The following is a 16,830-nucleotide window of genomic DNA, read 5'->3' as shown; positions in this document are numbered from 1 at the left end:
TTCGGGGTTCTGCACCGCTGGTTTTCGCTGTTCTCATGATTGCTCTGCTCTTAATTGCACAAATGTATTTTAATAATTGGTTTTAACAGACAATTATTTAGTGGTCAATAGTATACATTTTTTTATATAGCTATAAAAGCTACAAAGTTGTACACCATTGTTATTCTGTCTCACAAACTTTGCTTTAAAAGAAGCACTTGAGTAAAGAGAAGCAAGCACATGGCATGCAGTAATGGAGGACCAGGAGGGCATACACATAACAAGATGCTGGCTGCTGCAAAACAGCAGGAGGTAACACCCTGCACAGCGCGCACACTCACTGGCAGTTACTTACTGGCACTAGTACTACAGTACTATTAAAATTGAATAATACAGCTAAGCGCATGCGCAGTAATTAGTAGCGTCACTCCGCTGCCCCACAGACGTCACGACGCTCTGCGGCTCGTCAGCCGGCGATTGGTGGAGTCGACTGAGCAAATCAGAGAACTGGAGAGTCGCCGTTTCCGCTGGTTTGAATTTGATAGAGTGCGGGAGCGTCAGGTCGGGAGTCCGCTGTCGCTGCGACTGACTGCGTTTCCGGCGACGGCTTTGGTCCTCGGGTGTATAGATAGAGGTATGCTGTCTGTCCCTGCACATCTTCCTCCAGCTGGCATTGTCAGTTACGTGTAGCTAGCGATAGCAGCCGCTATGTAGGTGTGCGGAAGGTACTGTATGTACTAGTACTGTGTGCATACAGTCATGCCCACGCATTGCGTATGTTGTGCTGTCATTAGTGCTCGTTAGGAGAACGTGTTTATTGGATGGGGCATGGGAGGACATGCAGGGTGGTTGCTGAGAGAGAGCGTCCCGGGCCAAGCACCACACTCACTTGTTATGATGTGGAGCCTCCCCCTAATGCATTCAGTTAAGATTAGGACCCCCCCCCAGTTCAAGTTATGATGAGGACTCCTCCCTGTGTATTTAGTTGTGAAGACATCCTTCCCCTCCAATTCAATAATGGGGCTACATGCATAGCAAGTGTGCTGGGTGATCTGAGTGATCCTATATTGCTCAGCACTCACACAATGCATTGCATAGTGCTGAGTGAGCTGTCGGTACCAGTGTTTGCCAGTGAGAGAACGCTGGTGATGATATTTATGGTCCCTGCTCATTCTTTAGTCAGTACTTGTGTTATCTGGGAGCCCGATATTGTTAATTGCATGCCTTAACTTAAGGCATGCGATGCGTTCAAATTTTCCGAGATAAAATCGTGTCCATCGCATGCGATGGACGCGATTTTCCATAGGAATCAATCTTAAATACTCCTGAGACCATTAGGGTCAATGTGAAATGCCCCCCCCCCCCCCCCCCCCCCATTGTTAACGCCAACCCGAAGCATGGCGAGCGCAGCGGTATGCGTCCTCAGACCTTTTCATACCCCCACTATCCACGTCAGCGTTTTTATATAGTGTGGCGAGCCACCGAGCCCGAAGCGTGGCGAGCGGACGCGTAATAACTGTGAAGTAATGCGCGTCCCCTCGCGAGGCTCGCCACGCTTCGGGCTCGGTGGCTCGCCACACTATATAAAAACAACTCCATGCTGACTTGGATGGTGGGGGTATGAAAAGTTCAGAGGACGCGTACTGCCTGCGCTCGCCACGCTTCGGGGTGGCATTGATGGTGGGGTGGCATTAACAATGAGGGGGCATACAAACAATGGGGGGGGGGGGGCCTGGGGGGCATTTCACATTGACCCTAATGGTCTCAGGGACCATTTAACATTGATTCCTATGGAAAAATCGCATGCGATTTGGTTGCATGCAATGCGATTGACGCAATTTTTCCGACCCGATGAAAACATCGGCCGCCCAGATAATACCCAAATACCCTTTAGTCTACCATTGGTAGTGCTGCACAGGCCGTGCACCGCTATCGCTGGCCTTTACACGCAGTGAAGTAGGGTCATTTTCTAAGCAATCTAGTCAGAGCACTTAGAAAATGTCTAAAAATTGCTATTTGTGTAGGCCCCATAAGTAATGATGAGAACCCCCTTCCAATGCAGTAAGATATGATGAGGACCCCCCTTCCTCCCATGCAGTATGATGGGTCTCCTTCCCTGCCGCAACTTTTTTTTTTTTCCCCTTTGTCTTAATGAAAATGTGTAAACTTTGACCACGGAGTCTCTCTGCAGTCATTTCTTTATCCATAAGTGACTCTTTGCTGGTGTATTTTGTGTTCGCGGGAGCACTCATTTAGGTGCACTATATGTAGGCAACAGGGTAAATGGTGATATATTTGGCGAGTGCTGGACTTACTATATATGTGTGTGTATATATATTTTCTATGCTAGACTAAAGGTGCGTACACACGGGGGCGATTTAGTGCAAAATCGCGGGAAATATGGTCGCTGAGCGACCATATTGCCCGCAATGGGGGAGTGCACCGGCGATATATCGCCGGGTGCGCGCCCCTGTGGTGATCGCTGGTCGCAGGAACATGCTCCTGCGACCAGCTGATTTCCACTGCCGGGCTCCCCCCGGCAGTTTCTTTTTCATCAGCGACCATCTCTGGTCGCTGATGTAAAGGAGTAACTGAGCAATATATTGCTCAGCAATATATGGCTGAGCAATATGTCTCCCCCGTGTGCACACAGCTTATTGCTCCTTTTTGCCCCTAGATAGAACAGAAACATGGACGTCCAATCGCAGTATGCTGGCCTATATAAGAAGAACTCCAGCATAGACAACATAAGAGCGAAAAATGCCAGACGTAAATCTATAACGCAGAAGGAGAACAGACACCGAGAGTTCAGGAAGAGCCGCGGGTTGTCTTTTGCCGATGTCAATATCTCCCCAGTAAAAGAGCAAGACCTGACCACATTAGACGAGGCAAATGAATCGTGTCATGGAAAGACAGAATCTAAGCCAGGTATGTGCTGTTTTGTTTGCGTTTGACTAGAATATTTCCTCCGTCTTCCCAGCTCCTGCTGCTCAAAGTAAACCTTTAAATTAAAGGTATTTTCATATAGCCCAGCTGTATACCTTATGCAGGGCATTATACAATTATCTAGCTGGTCTGTCCAGTATCAGAGGATTGCCCAGATAATTGTACAGTGTATGCACAACCATTCTGAAAATATCAGACTGGATCATCTGACCTGTCCATCCGATGCAGTATATTGATTTTGGTTCCATTGGGCAATATACATAGTGGTCATCATAAATTAATTGTCTTCCTTTCAGCAAATCCCATTAAAGCTAAAGATTTGGTAACAAATGAGCGACTTGCGATGCTGAAGCGGTTTAAAGAAGAAAAGCAGCAGCGGAAGTTAAAGGAACAGCAGGAAAAAGCCAAAAAGGGAGTCTTTAAGTGTGGTATCTACAAGGCAGAAAACCTCTTTATTCCAGTCATCCCCTCTCACAACATTTTTCCCGGAAAGCAAAAGGAGAAGGTATGTGGGTTTTACTGCACGTTTAGTATGCGTCTGAAAAGATTTGTAATTTTATTACCAAACAAAAGCAATGGATTGGTTTCTGCAATTTGTAGACATAAGATGATACGTAGGGTGAATTGTACCACAGTCAACCACTAGATGGGGCTATTGAAATCCCTTTTCTATGGTTAAAAAGCATTGAGGCATGTTGATTTGGACGGGTGTGGTATATGACCCCAAAAGTTGGGATCCTGACAGTCATTAACCCGATGTTGGGATCCCGACTGCCTGGACTCAGACAGCGGGGGAGTGCAACGAAGCCCCTTGCGGGCACAGTGCCACTCTACGCACGCCACCTATTCTATTCTCCCTCTATGGGGGTCGTGGACTCCCACGAGGGAGAATAGCGGGTGGCCGTCGGGATCCTGACTATCTGTCAGCTATCCGGCTCCCATTTAGACCTAGGTATCGAGGAACATAGTTGGGCAGACATTGAGAATCATGACCCAGGTTTCTAAATTGTAAATACTAAAAAATTCTGATACAAGGAGAAAATCTTCCCAGCCCGTCCCATCGTGTATGTCTAGTGCAGTGGTTTTAAAACGTTATATATATATATATATATATATATATAAATTTTTTTTTTTTTTTTTTTTTTCTTCCTCCACCGCACTCCGAGGCCAGAAGCTTCTTTATTGAGAAAAAAATTAAATAAAGAACATTGTCATGTTTTATGTGGTGAGGGACAGGATCTTTCTTTTGTTTGCTTGTTTTAGGATTAGAAACCACCAGCACTGATTTTGTCTGATTTTCATTGGCCATATTGTTCCTGAACCACCGATCCAGGGTGCCCCAGGTCTTAATGTATATTGTGCAAGACTATGTACTTAAGTCCTGATTCAGACCTGATCAATGCTGGGTGATATAGCCGAGCCCTGTAATCATCTAGTCGCCGTGCAAACCCGCTCTGTGCAATGCTTTAAATGGCTTGTTAAGATGAATGTTGATGGACTGTAACTATTTTATTTATTTCTCCTCCCCAGGTCGCTGCTCCTTCTGTGACGCGAGTTACAAGGGCCACATCCAAGGCAGACAAACAATCTCAGCCAGTCTCGGTAGGTGTGTTGGCTTGTGTGTGACGATTTTGTCTCCTCCTGCCATGTTGCCCTATGTTATGTGGAGTTTGAAGCAACACCTACAGACTGATTTATTATTCTAGGTAGCCGCACATAAAGCTCCAGCTGATCGTACCACAAGAGGCCGTGGACAGAACGCCAATATTAAGAGGAATGAAAAAGAAAACAAAGGTAATGACCTCTTCTAGGCAGCTCATCCCCTTTTTCAGGTCGGCTTACATATTTGTAATGGTGTTAGAGATGTTGAGTCCTTGTTGTGGTTCAGCTAATGTTAACACTAAAATTCCAATACTTTGCATTTTCTTTGTTCTTTAAAAAGATCATCTGTGTTTAGATTACAGTGCTAAGAAATATTGACCTTCCCCTGTCTTGCTGTATGACTCATACACCATTCACACCGCACTCTCAACCCTGGTTATTGCTGGGCTGTTACATCACCAACCTGGATCGAGGTGTGGGGTGAAAGGGACACCCCGGGTCGAGCAACCCAGGTCACAACCAGGGTTGGACATGGGTCTGACCTGGGTCAAGATGCAGTGTGAACAGGTAACCTGGGTTGGGACACGGGTCATGTTCACAGTATGGAGGAGGCAGCACCTTGCCTCCTCCCACGATGGTGTGCTGCTGCTGAGCCCCGCCCACATGTGCCATCACCGACCTGGGAATGAGCATCTGCATTCTGAAAGGGGGTGTCAGTGATCCTTGTGTATTGATAGACAGCATTCTTCTAAATACAGGCTTTCACAATAACTGTGTATTGTCTGTGTCTGGTACTTTCCTCTGAAGCCATGCAGCTCTCTGACATTTTTTGTTTTGCGTATTATACACTTTCACAAGGATCTTTAACTTTACATTTTTCTTTTTCCTGTAGTCTCTGGTATTCCACCTGCAGCTTCTAGGTTTGCTGCTCCGTCCAAGCACTCCATAAATACAAGGTCAACTGCTGTGAATGCAGCAAAATTATCCACTGCCAATGCAAAAGCGACTGCCGCTAATCCTCCACCCACCACTGCAAAAGCACCGCTGAAGAACACTGCAGGTATTCCAGATCATTTAGAAGGAAAAGGCTTTTTCAATTGTATGGCTAGAATAAATATATTGATCAAAATCTTAGTGCAGGATTACAGATTAGGGGGTGGTAAAATCAATGGCATAAACCGCTAATTTGATTGGTTTGGTAATAAGAAATGGCATGTTCTCTATGATCACCCCATCCATTACACTAGCATCAGGACGCAATGCTGGGTGTAAATTGGATAAGTGGTGGTTCATGTTTAACCGTCTCTTGTGGAACAGTAAGATAACAGATGGCACACTTAATGCCTAATCTATGCGCAATTCTAATGGTTGAAGTACATGTCCGTTGTTGAGTTACACATGTATGATGTGCAGATCAGGTTCCACATGGTCTGACATAGTAAGTGGTAGTCTGCAGCCACGTGGGAGAGGGCAGTGACGGGGAGCAATTTACAAAACTGGGTGTCTGTTGCCCCCTGTCTGCACGCAGGTGTATTAATGGAGGCTGCTAAGTAACTACTATGTAGGATTTGACCTACGTGTACACTTCACCGCCTAGTGTTTAACTTCTCTATTGCAGCTGCTGCTAAATCTCAAAAGAAGACTACCACAAAGATGGAAGAGGAAGTTGTCACAGATGAACCAGAGGTAAGGATCTCGCAGAGGGTTATAGTGTTAGACTGACATTATGCATAACCATACATCCTGGTATATTTGATCACATACCGATAACCTATATAGTGTTCTTGCTAATGAAGGATATTGTTTGCTTCCCCCATATCCCTTTCGGTTCTATTATAAAGCATCCTGTGGTTGTTCAATTGAATAACCAAATACTGGAAGACACTAAATCGGAAAGTGTGGCAGAAACCTCGTCCTTGGTACGTGAAAGGAAGCCATCTTTTGCTCCGGACAATTTTGTTTTCCAGCCAATGCATGGGCTGTCACTCCTCAAATTTCCACCCATGACCCCTAACCAGGCCAAAGCGTTTCTCACACCTTCTTGTACTTGGAGCCCAAAGGCGAGTAAAAGGTAGGCTGATTTCTTCCACTTAGAATAGACTTTCTGCTAAAATTACCTATAGTAAATTGTACGTTTATTTGCGTGAAGGGTTCTCTGCAGAATATATCATGTACATCCGCTTTCGTTTTAGCCAGTTTGTGTTTACACGTGGGCACCTCACTGACGAGCAGAGTGCTGCCCAAGTGTCTCCTCCTGAGCTATCGCTTAAGGCTACAGATGTGATGGAAGAAGACATTGACATTTCTTCCCCTCCTGTAAAAGGTACGTTCTGTATGCTGGCGCTGTAGTATCAAGATCTCATCCTGTCATTGTATTTCTCTAATCGTGCTGTCTATTTAAAGAATGCACAGATGACGGAAGTTCAACTGTATCGGCTGGTGCACCAGTGACCTCTCCCCCTTGTGATCCCACCTCTCATCTTACGGACATGGATGACCAGTCTATACAACCAGAGGAGCCGCAGCATGACGTTCCTTACTTCAGGTCATTACCATGTTTTAAAATAAATCTGCACCACACAGGACTAATGTAGGGGTTCCCCCTGCGGAAGTTGGTCGCTTCCAAAGTGGTGCTGAGACCAGAGATACAGAATATAACATCAGTTTGTAGTTTACCTTCGCTGCACTGGAGGAACAGGGGGGGTCAACTGTTGAGTCAAGCGAGGAAGAGAGGATTGGTAGCTGGGTAACAGGGCGTCTAGGAGGAATAGAAGACGGAGGAAGCGACAGGTAAGCTCTGAACTACCAAACCCTATTAGATACACCCAAGAGGACGCAGAAACTATGGCTGAGAGTGAGGAGCTGGGGGAGCTGCCAGTGAAGGGTTCCTCTAGCAAACAGAGGAATACCCCCTCTGGCAGGGAGGGTAATTCAGAGAGGAAGGGCCCAAGGCAGATGGTGACAGATAGCAAATCTAATCCCAAAAAATTCTACAGTTATATAAACGGTTAAGGAAGGAAAATATTGGCCCACTAAAAAATAAGCAGGGCACCCTGGTAATAGAAGGAAAAGAGAAAGCGGAATTATTCAATTAATTTTTTTGCTTCGGTCTTTACAAGGGAAGAATCTTCAGAAGATCTCCCACAGATTAATGCTCGGCTTTTGATTGCTCTCAAACTGTATGTTTGAATGAGGAAATAGTCAAAAATAGATTACAGAACCTAAATAGTAACAAATCTCCTGGCCCGGATGAAATACACCCTAGGATACTAAAATAATTGAGTTCTGTCATAGCACTGCCCTTATATCTGATAGTCGAGGAATTGATCAACTCGGGGATGATACCAATATAGAAGAAAGGTAGCAGAGCTAACCCTGAAAATTATAGACTGGTTCAGTCTTTCATCCATTGTGGGGAAAATATTAGAAGGAATATTAAGAGCTAATATCCAAAATTTCTTAGAACAGGAGAAAGTGATAAGGCTCAGCATGGGTTCGTCAAAAATCGATCATGTCAGACTAATTTAATTAGCTTCTATGAGGAAGTCAGTAGGGGGCTGGACTTTGGGAAATCTGTTGATGTAATACTGCTTTTGACTCTGCCTCATAAAAGGTTATTAATGAAACTAGGTCATATAGGGATCGGAGATCAAATTTGTAATTGGATTAAAGGTACTTGTTTCCTAGCACGGCGCCCACTAAGCAATTTGCTTAGTGGGCTATTTTGCGTAGTGAAATCACATCGTATTGGGTCATGCGATATGCAATGCTTTATTCCTATGTAATTTTTTCACTACTCTCAGCACCGGGCCATCGCATTTGTCGCAAAAGCGCATGTGATTTTATAGGGTATGTGATGCCATGACATTAGGTATACAATTCTATGATTGCATGTCCCAAAAAATAGGTTTAACGCAACCCCCCCACCACCGGGCTCACTGCGCTCGCCACGGTGGGGGGGGGGGGGTGTTAAATCTATTTTTTGGGACATACAATCATATCATTGTATACCTAATGTCATGGCATCGCACACCCTATAAAATCACATGCGATTTTGTGGGACATGCGATTCAACGCGATATTGTGGTGTAAAATGAAAAATGGCGTCACATGCTGCTATAATGGCCGATGCGATTCGATTTCCCTACTGTGCCGTACGTAGAAAATCTGGGCGCCGTGCTAGGAAACAAGTACCGGATTAAAAACTGGTCGGGCACAGAGTGGTGGTAAAGGGCATACATTCCAGCTGGGTTAGGGTCCAAAGTGGAGTCCCGCAAGGCTCAATATTGGGACCCACCTTGTTTAATATATTCATTATTGATATTGGAAATGACATAGTTAGTAAAATTGTAATATTTGCAGACTACAAGAAATTGAGTAAGGAAAATAACTCAGGAGAGGATGTGGAAACACTACAAAGTGATTTAAATAAACTGGAAAGGTGGAAAATGCAGTGTAACATTGAAATGTAAAGTAATTCAGGCGCCCAACTAACATATAAGTACCGTAAATCATTATGGGAACAAAAATGAACAATCTACTTATAGGCTAAATGGAGTTATAGGAAATTCTGCTGTAGAGAAGGACTTGGGGTCATCCTAGATGAAAAACTGGGTAATAGTGCACATTGCTCAAGTGCAAAAGCAAACTGGCACTGGCATGCATTAAAAGGGGTATGGATTCAAGGGATGCCAATGTGATAGTGCCTCTTTACAAGGCATTGGTGAGACCACACTTGGAATATTGTGTTCGGTTCTGGGCACCGCACCTTAAAAGGGACATAAATGAATTGGAACAGGTACAGAGAAGGGCGACTAAGCTAGTAAAAGGTCTTGAATCACTAGAATACAAAGGTAGGTTAACCAGGCTGAATGTTTTCTCTGAAGAAACAGAGGTTGAGAGGTGATATCATTAGTATGGTTCATATACAGGATTGGGAATCATATGGAACTGGGAGATGATTGGTCACTAACAGGCCTATACTTAGGACACATGGGCATGTACTGAGGCTCGAGGAAAAGTAATTCCGTACTGAATTAAGAAGAGTATTCTTCACAATTAGAGCAGTAACATTCTGGAACTCATTGCCGGTGGGGGTGATTACAGCAACTACTGTTAATGAATTTAAATCAAAACTTGATGTGAATAATATAGATATGACTTAAGTCAGTAGTTACAAGTTAGATAGGTTGAACTGGATGGACTAACGTTGTTTTTTTTTTGTTTGTTTTTTTCGCCTTAGTTACTATCTTGGGTATATTATTATTAAACATTCAGAGGGCATGAAGTGACTATTTATTGTAAACTTTAGAGATTTACAAATTTGGTCCTCGGGGAACCCCAAAGGTCCATGTTTTATGTCTATCCATAAGTGAACCGTTGGGATGCCCAATACCACATTTAGGAATCTCTGGTGTAATATATTTGTGTGGTGTGCAAGAGGCGATCATCAATTTCTGATCTAGAAACTATTTTATGTCTTGCGTATAATCAAGATGATCATTACAGGGATGTTCTGAAGTCTGAGACTCAGAGGCTGAAATTGCTGAGCAGCGACTGGGATAAAAGACTCGACATGGACATTCCGGAAGATGGTAAGGGATTGGGATTGTGATAAAGCAGCTAGATCTCCTGCTTCTCTTCCCTCTGATAGATGAGTGGTATAGACTGTCCTGTCATTGCAACACTCCCCCATTCCCTTACCAGCATGTGCTGCAAAGTGTATGAAAGCCGTTTTTGGTTCCCTATTGGACTGCATAAGTGTAATAAATCATTAATGTCTGGAATGTGACTTTTTTTTATTTTGTAATGCTCCTTAAGCTAAAGACCTGATCCGAACCACCATTGGACAAACAAGGCTGCTAATAAGTGAGCGGTTCAAGCAGTTTGAAGGCCTGGTTGACCACTGTGAATTTAAGACCGGCGAAAAGGAAACCACATGCACAGATCTGGAAGGGTTTTGGGATATGATCTATTTCCAGGTAGGTTCCTTCTCTTCCACAAATAACTTACAGGGTGGCGGCCATTCACTGGAGCTGCGTACAGTGGAGTGGGTGGACACTATGTACGTTCATGGTCATAGTAATGGGAGGAAATGTTTTACACTAAAGTGATCACAGCTATGTGTGTGGTTTAAGGCAACTCCAGTCCTCGAGAGCTACCAACCGTTAACGTTTTCCAGGTCTCCGAACAGAATCACAAGTGAAATAATTAGCTCCACCTGTGGCTCTTTTAAAATGTGTCAGTGAATGAGTGCACCTGTGCACATGCGAGGTGAACTGTTGGTAGCTCTCGAGGACTGGAGTTGGCTACCCCTGGTTTAAGGTCATGGAATACTCATTGGATGTGACCACTTTGCATAAATAAGTATGTTTTAAACCTGAGACAGACATTTCAGTAGAGTCTTCAGTTGCAGGCTTCTATTGAAATGCCAGGTTTGCACACTTTAATGTGTTTCTGACAAATGTCTCCCACATGGTGTCTGTCACTAATGAGGTCTATGCATCTTTTCTAATAGATTGAGGATGTGGCCAGAAAGTTTCTCAACCTTGGAAAACTGGAAGAGAGCTCATGGCAACTGAATGCAGTCCAGCCTAAAAAGGTTGTAAAAGTAAGTAATTCGGTGTCCTCTTGTTAGTAGCTGAGCAATAGGGGAGAATCCAATTGGCCTCTGGGATTACTCCACAGCGAATTACCATGCCGATTCAGTTAAGGTGTATATTCCTAGTCATTAAGCCACTATTCCTCAAATCTGTGATCACATGTAACCTCCCGGTTTAACACACGAGGTAACCCATACATTCTGCAATTTCCCTGGAGTCATTAGTTAGCACAGGATTTACCAAGCCGGGAATAGGCAGCTTTTGGCGTAACACCTGGAGCTATACACCACAGCTAATTGCGTTACCTAGTATGATATACATATGTCATACAGCTTACTTTTATATAAGGGGAACCCCACACTCCCCTCCCAGTCTGCAGATCACCACTCTTAGCAGACACCCACAAATGCTTCTGAAATCTTTCTCAAGGTGGGAGAAATCTGGAACTTTCGGTATGGAAAATAACTATTCTATTGTATCTGTAGCATTCACACGACAGTGCCTGTTACACTGCAGAACAATTAGCCTGTTAGAGATGCTGGTGGGAGGATTTTATTCCATGCAGTCTGGGATGCGGTCTCAGACTGAGAGCAAGGCACTCCTCCATCTGTGACTGATATTGAGGCGGATGGCTAGCAAACGCCCAGATAATGGTCATAACACATCTGCAACATTCTAGCTCCCAACCCCCTGTTACCACCCACCCAAAATCTGACTGTCACTGTGCACAAATCCCTTATGCATCTGCAAGTGCAAACCATTAACACAATAGTGAAATCAATTTCTTCACTGCTTTCGACATTGCATGCACCTCTTTATCAGTCCTCATGGCACACAAGCTGGGTCCACAAACCCGTTCCGTCTACTCCAGTAGCTTTCAGTCACCAGCCCTCTCCCTCTTATAGAGCAGTGTATAGATGTGTTAGAACAGGAGCATTAATGTGCAGCTGCTATATATGCAGTGATAACGTGCACCATGTATTAGGAATGTTCCAAACATCCTTCTACGTACATGGCCTGACCAATTCAGGCTATTCCGAGAGCAATGGAGGATGGTTTACCCAGTACTAGGTGAACCTAATAAACTCTATTGCTGTTGTTCTTAAACTCTGTCCTCAGGACCCCCACGCAGGCCATGTTTTCCAGGTCACCTGCCAGGTGCGCTGTTTATCACCAACTGTCACATTTTAAATAATCCACCGGTGACCTGGAAAACCTGAACTGCGTGGGATCCTGAGGACCTAAATAAAATAACTGACCAGTAATTTAGGGTATGTGCTTTCTCTCCCCTACCTACAGAAAAAAATAGCACCGGCTGTAACAGTCAAACCACAAAGCCAAGGAGACAACGGCAGAGCAGCAGCAAGGAATCGCCTGGCCGCCATTAAAGCTGCACTCAAAAATAAAAGCAAAACGGACGAGCTGGTCTCGGACCCTTCAGGCCCAGAATTGCCCATGCAAGTGGACCCGATTGTATTTGATGCCGGCTTCTTCCGGATCGAGAGCCCTGCTAAAGTTCCTAGTAGTAAGTTACTGAGTGCTCTAGAACAGCCGCAGGCTTTGTCACAGGAGAACTCTAGTACTGGCTGTGTATTGGGGTTTGTACGTATGTGGGGTGTAGGGACTATTGGCTTCCAGATTCGGTTTTACTCGGATCTCAAAGCGGGATCTTATTAGCTGTCCAAAACACATGACAACCGATAGCCAATCAGAAACATCGTAAGTTGCGATATCTTGGCGATACACAACACACTCATCCCTACTTTTTACAAAAACGATTAAGAATTTCAGTTGGTGGTTGTGCGCTTTTAATTAGAAACTTTATGACCATTATGCAGTGTGACTATGTGGTTACTGACAGGTACAGTGCTTTAATTTTAGAATTTTGAATGTGGAGCTATGGCTAGACCAGTGATGGCTAACTTTGACACTCCAGCTGTTGTGTAACTACACATCCCAGCATGCCCTGCATCTGTTTTAGCATGGCCAAATAGTAAACCTGTAGCAAGGTATGCTGGGATGTGTAGTTACACAACAGCTGGAGTGTCAAGGTTAGCCATCACTGGTCTAGACCAATATGAATGTGTTTTGGGGTAGCCTTTCTTATGCAGTGACCTTTCCCTGTAGGTCACAAGAAAATAGAGCGGTGTTCTTCCCAGACATCCAGTCCTACCAAGTCAGCCAAAAAGGTTCAGCAGATCTCCGGGAATCCAGTAATTAATGAGGAAGATGTCCAGAAGTCCCCGAGCCATCAAACGTCTCCCCTAAGGAAAGCACTGTTTTGTGCAGATGCAAGGTAACGCCTGTTTGTTGCTTGTGCTTTAACAAGTTCCATGTTCCTTTATCACATTTCGGGAAAGCATATGCGATAATATAGAGTATTGCATTTTAGATCACTGACTTCAGAACTCTCAGCTTGTACTGAATTGAGTTAGTCCGACTTTAACAACACAGTGGTTTCACAAGGTGTTTTGATACACACTAGTGTTTATTTACAAGAAGTCGGGATGTAAACCAGGGCACTTCTAAGCATGGTGATACCCAGGGCTATTTTTCAGTAGGCTCCAGCAGGAACTGAGGGGTGAATTTATGAAGCTTGGAGAAGTGTTATCTATCCCCATAAAGAACGTTATGAGCAAGGTGATAATGGTTCAGCCAATCGGCTACAATATGTAAATTGACAGGTAAGAGCTGATTGGCTGAACCATTATCACCTTGCTCATAACGTTCTTTATGGGGATAGATAACACTTCTCCAAGCTTCATAAATTCACCCCTGAGGCCCTTATCCTAGTTCACTCTTTCTGACAAAATATTTCTTAGATGGACAAAACCATGTGCACTGCAGGTGAGGCAGGAGTTACTTGTGCAGAGATAATTAGATTTGGGTGGGATTTTACACCTGCCTCACCTGCAGTGCACATGGTTTTGTCAATCTAGGAAATATTTTGTCAGAGTGAACTAGAATAAGGGCCTCAGTTCCTGCTGGAGCCTGCTGAAAAATAGCCCTGGTGATACCTGATTTTGTTAAAGGGAAATGTGTTTTATTAGCTAGGTCTTACTAGTATAAGAATTGCCTTTTTAAAAATCAAGCATTAACATTCAGTGTCGGACTCCTTCTAAAATATTAAGGCACGGGTTGATTTAAGTTTACTGTACTTTGGGTGAAGTAAAACGTGCACACTGAAGTCATGTAGACCATGACAGTGTCAGATGTGTTCTCTCCCTGTTTACCCTAAATCCATGTTTTCCAACCAGTCCGTGGCAAAGGTTAATCTTCCTGCTCTCGGCCCTCATTCCGTAGTTCATGGTTTTGGTTTTGTTTTTCATTCCTTAGTTTGCAGAACCAGGAAACAAACACCATGATGGTTCCGTCTCACATTACAGAGTCTGACACCGTGAGTAACCCTTTAGTCACGCTCTCAGCGCTGTGACTGTGGTTGTGTGACAATAGGTGTAATTATGCCCTTTGTTCTCTTCTATAGGTGCCGCAAGCAGTTGATATGACCAAGTATTTGGTTCCGGGTGAAATCATTCACGTGGGAACTGAGGCATTCAGTTTAGCATCACAGGATTGCTGCCTGCAGGAAGACTATACTGTTACAAGCCCATTAGCGGACGATGTTTTCATGTCCAGCCCAGAGAAGGCTGCAGACAGTATGAGCAGCGAGCATGCCCTAGTAGGCAGCCCTAAACCTGAGCCAGATAAAGGTGTGTACGTAAACGCATCAGTCTTCTAATTCCATTTCCAAGTAAACCGGTCAACCCATGATAAATCCATTCTCCATGAAGCACAACCAAGGTGTAATGGGATACGGTAACTAGGTCTACGAGCATTGGGTCGACATGACGTGTTTTTGCATATTTTTTCCTTTTGGAACAGACCTGTGCCGACAGGCGGTATTACGTACCCTACCATCTGTAAGGAAATATCTCTATGTCCCCCTCGACGTGATGGCCTGTCTCGGTACCGGGAGAGAAACTCTTAACAATGCTTGAACCAAACACACAGCTTGCCAAGAATTACTCTGTTTATTATTACAAAAACAGCTAGTTAAGAAGCAGAATACATGGGAGTATACAAGTATATGTTACATTCTTATTGGTTTGTTAATAGTTGCTGGGCAGATTCAACAGGGGGGCATACAAAATATCATACACAAGAGAATGGGTAAAAAGGGGGGGGGTTTCCATTATAAGGGAGTTTATGCAGGAGCACACTGCATACCAAAACCAAGGGGGGAGTAGAAACTCAGTATCGAGAGATAAGGCACGCTCAGGCTTACAATGTGTGACCTTGCAACGTAACCATAGAAAAGACAGTCTACGTGCCATTTCTTATATGCTACATGGATTCCTAATTTTAACCCTTCACCATCCACTAGGGCGTGGTGGGAGAATAACGCATGGCGATGTTAAAGATCTTACTACATTTCCATAATGTTATTTACATCAGTATCTAATGTACTTGTTAATGTTGTGTTTTTTCTTTATAGATGTGGGAACCATGAACGATCCTCTAGATTTCCTCAGAAGCTGCACACCAACTATGGTAGAGAGATGATTTTTAAATTAAAAATAACTGTCTGCTTGAGAAGAGGATTGAGACACGACATCCCCGCACTATGCTGAATGGATGTCTGTCGCAAAAAGTATTCTGTATTTACTGTACTGTCTACTATTCAGATGTCAGTCCACTGAAAATGGTTATTTTTAAGCATTAAACATTTTCTATTAATATTGTGTTTGCTTGTTTTTTTTCATCCCTCTGATCTATAGAAGAAATGATTTATGTAGTGTAACCTCCATTGATTTGTCACTCTGATTTCCAATGTGAGCATGCCAAAATCTCACATCTTAGTGATAAGACTGTCCTGAATGTAGTCTCTGCATAGAGTGACAAAGACCCAGGTTACAAAGATTGGTTTAAAATCAAATGTATTTTTTTATACAAACCATTTCCTTCATAAAATGAATAGTAATATCCAAGGCTGGGTGGCAGACTCTTCTGTAATAAATTCTATAACTGACATTTTGTGCATAAAGCTCTTTAATGTATGTGACGTTTATGTAGTCTTAAAACCCATTTCCAGACCTATAGAGATAGCACCACAAAAGATTTATAGTGGTTATTTAACTTTTAAAGACAAACATTTTGCTTCCTAACGACCGTGTCTCTTTGCAGGCAAACCACACCCCCTTGTGGCTACAATCCACCACTGCAGCCTCTGATTTAATAGTGTTTTCACCGCTGGAAAAGTAATACGGGGCCTGTTCCTAAGATGATGCTGCGGCAACGTTATCAGAATTGTACAGACTGGAAATCATACAGCAATTTTTTTAATTTTATTGATATTTTTTTATATCTTATTTTATTAGTTCCATGATAGGTTTGTTTCAGAACTGCATTTGTTTGTTCTATTTTAGTATGTATATTTAGCAGATAAAGATCTGGAGCGGTTTCCTTTTTAATGTTAAAAGGATGCATTGTATATAAACGTAAGAATTGTGAATCTGTCACATGCTATAGTATATTACTTTTGTTATTAGTATTCAGTATTTTTAAAGCCTTGTTCATTTTATAAGCTCACAAGTTTTGTATTCTATAAACCTTTTGCAACAGCCTTAACCGTTTCAGTGGACTAATGTGCTCATGGTTTATATATCCACGGCAACAAACTTAATGTGGGAGCTCTGTCATC

At 43.4% G+C, this 16,830-nt stretch overlaps 1 protein-coding gene across 2 annotated transcripts; it reads left to right on the top strand.

Moving 5' to 3' along the window:
- The first annotated feature begins 430 nt into the window (after window positions 1-430).
- Window positions 431-16,752, top strand: DLGAP5 (DLG associated protein 5). Of its 2 annotated transcripts, none has more exons than XM_083166116.1 (19): window positions 431-613; window positions 2,661-2,907; window positions 3,222-3,430; window positions 4,456-4,531; window positions 4,636-4,719; window positions 5,420-5,587; window positions 6,146-6,213; window positions 6,369-6,598; window positions 6,720-6,850; window positions 6,931-7,072; window positions 10,036-10,121; window positions 10,348-10,508; window positions 11,045-11,137; window positions 12,429-12,654; window positions 13,257-13,425; window positions 14,466-14,526; window positions 14,614-14,839; window positions 15,625-15,680; window positions 16,314-16,752. In XM_083166116.1, the coding sequence occupies exons 2-19, from the start codon at window positions 2,670-2,672 to the stop codon at window positions 16,389-16,391; spliced, it is 2,502 nt and encodes an 833-aa protein (XP_083022242.1). In that variant the 5' UTR covers window positions 431-613; window positions 2,661-2,669; the 3' UTR covers window positions 16,392-16,752. The 2 variants fall into 2 exon arrangements, with proteins under 2 accessions (XP_083022242.1, XP_083022241.1); XM_083166115.1 differs by having other exon boundaries at window positions 2,657-2,907.
- The last annotated feature ends 78 nt before the right edge of the window (window positions 16,753-16,830 follow it).

This window comes from Crinia signifera, chromosome 12 (assembly GCF_055691185.1).
Source record: "Crinia signifera chromosome 12, ASM5569118v1, whole genome shotgun sequence".
NCBI classification, from domain to species: domain Eukaryota; kingdom Metazoa; phylum Chordata; class Amphibia; order Anura; family Myobatrachidae; genus Crinia; species Crinia signifera.
The sequence above is the reverse complement of the archived record's forward strand: the minus strand, read 5'-3'. Positions and strand labels throughout refer to the sequence as shown.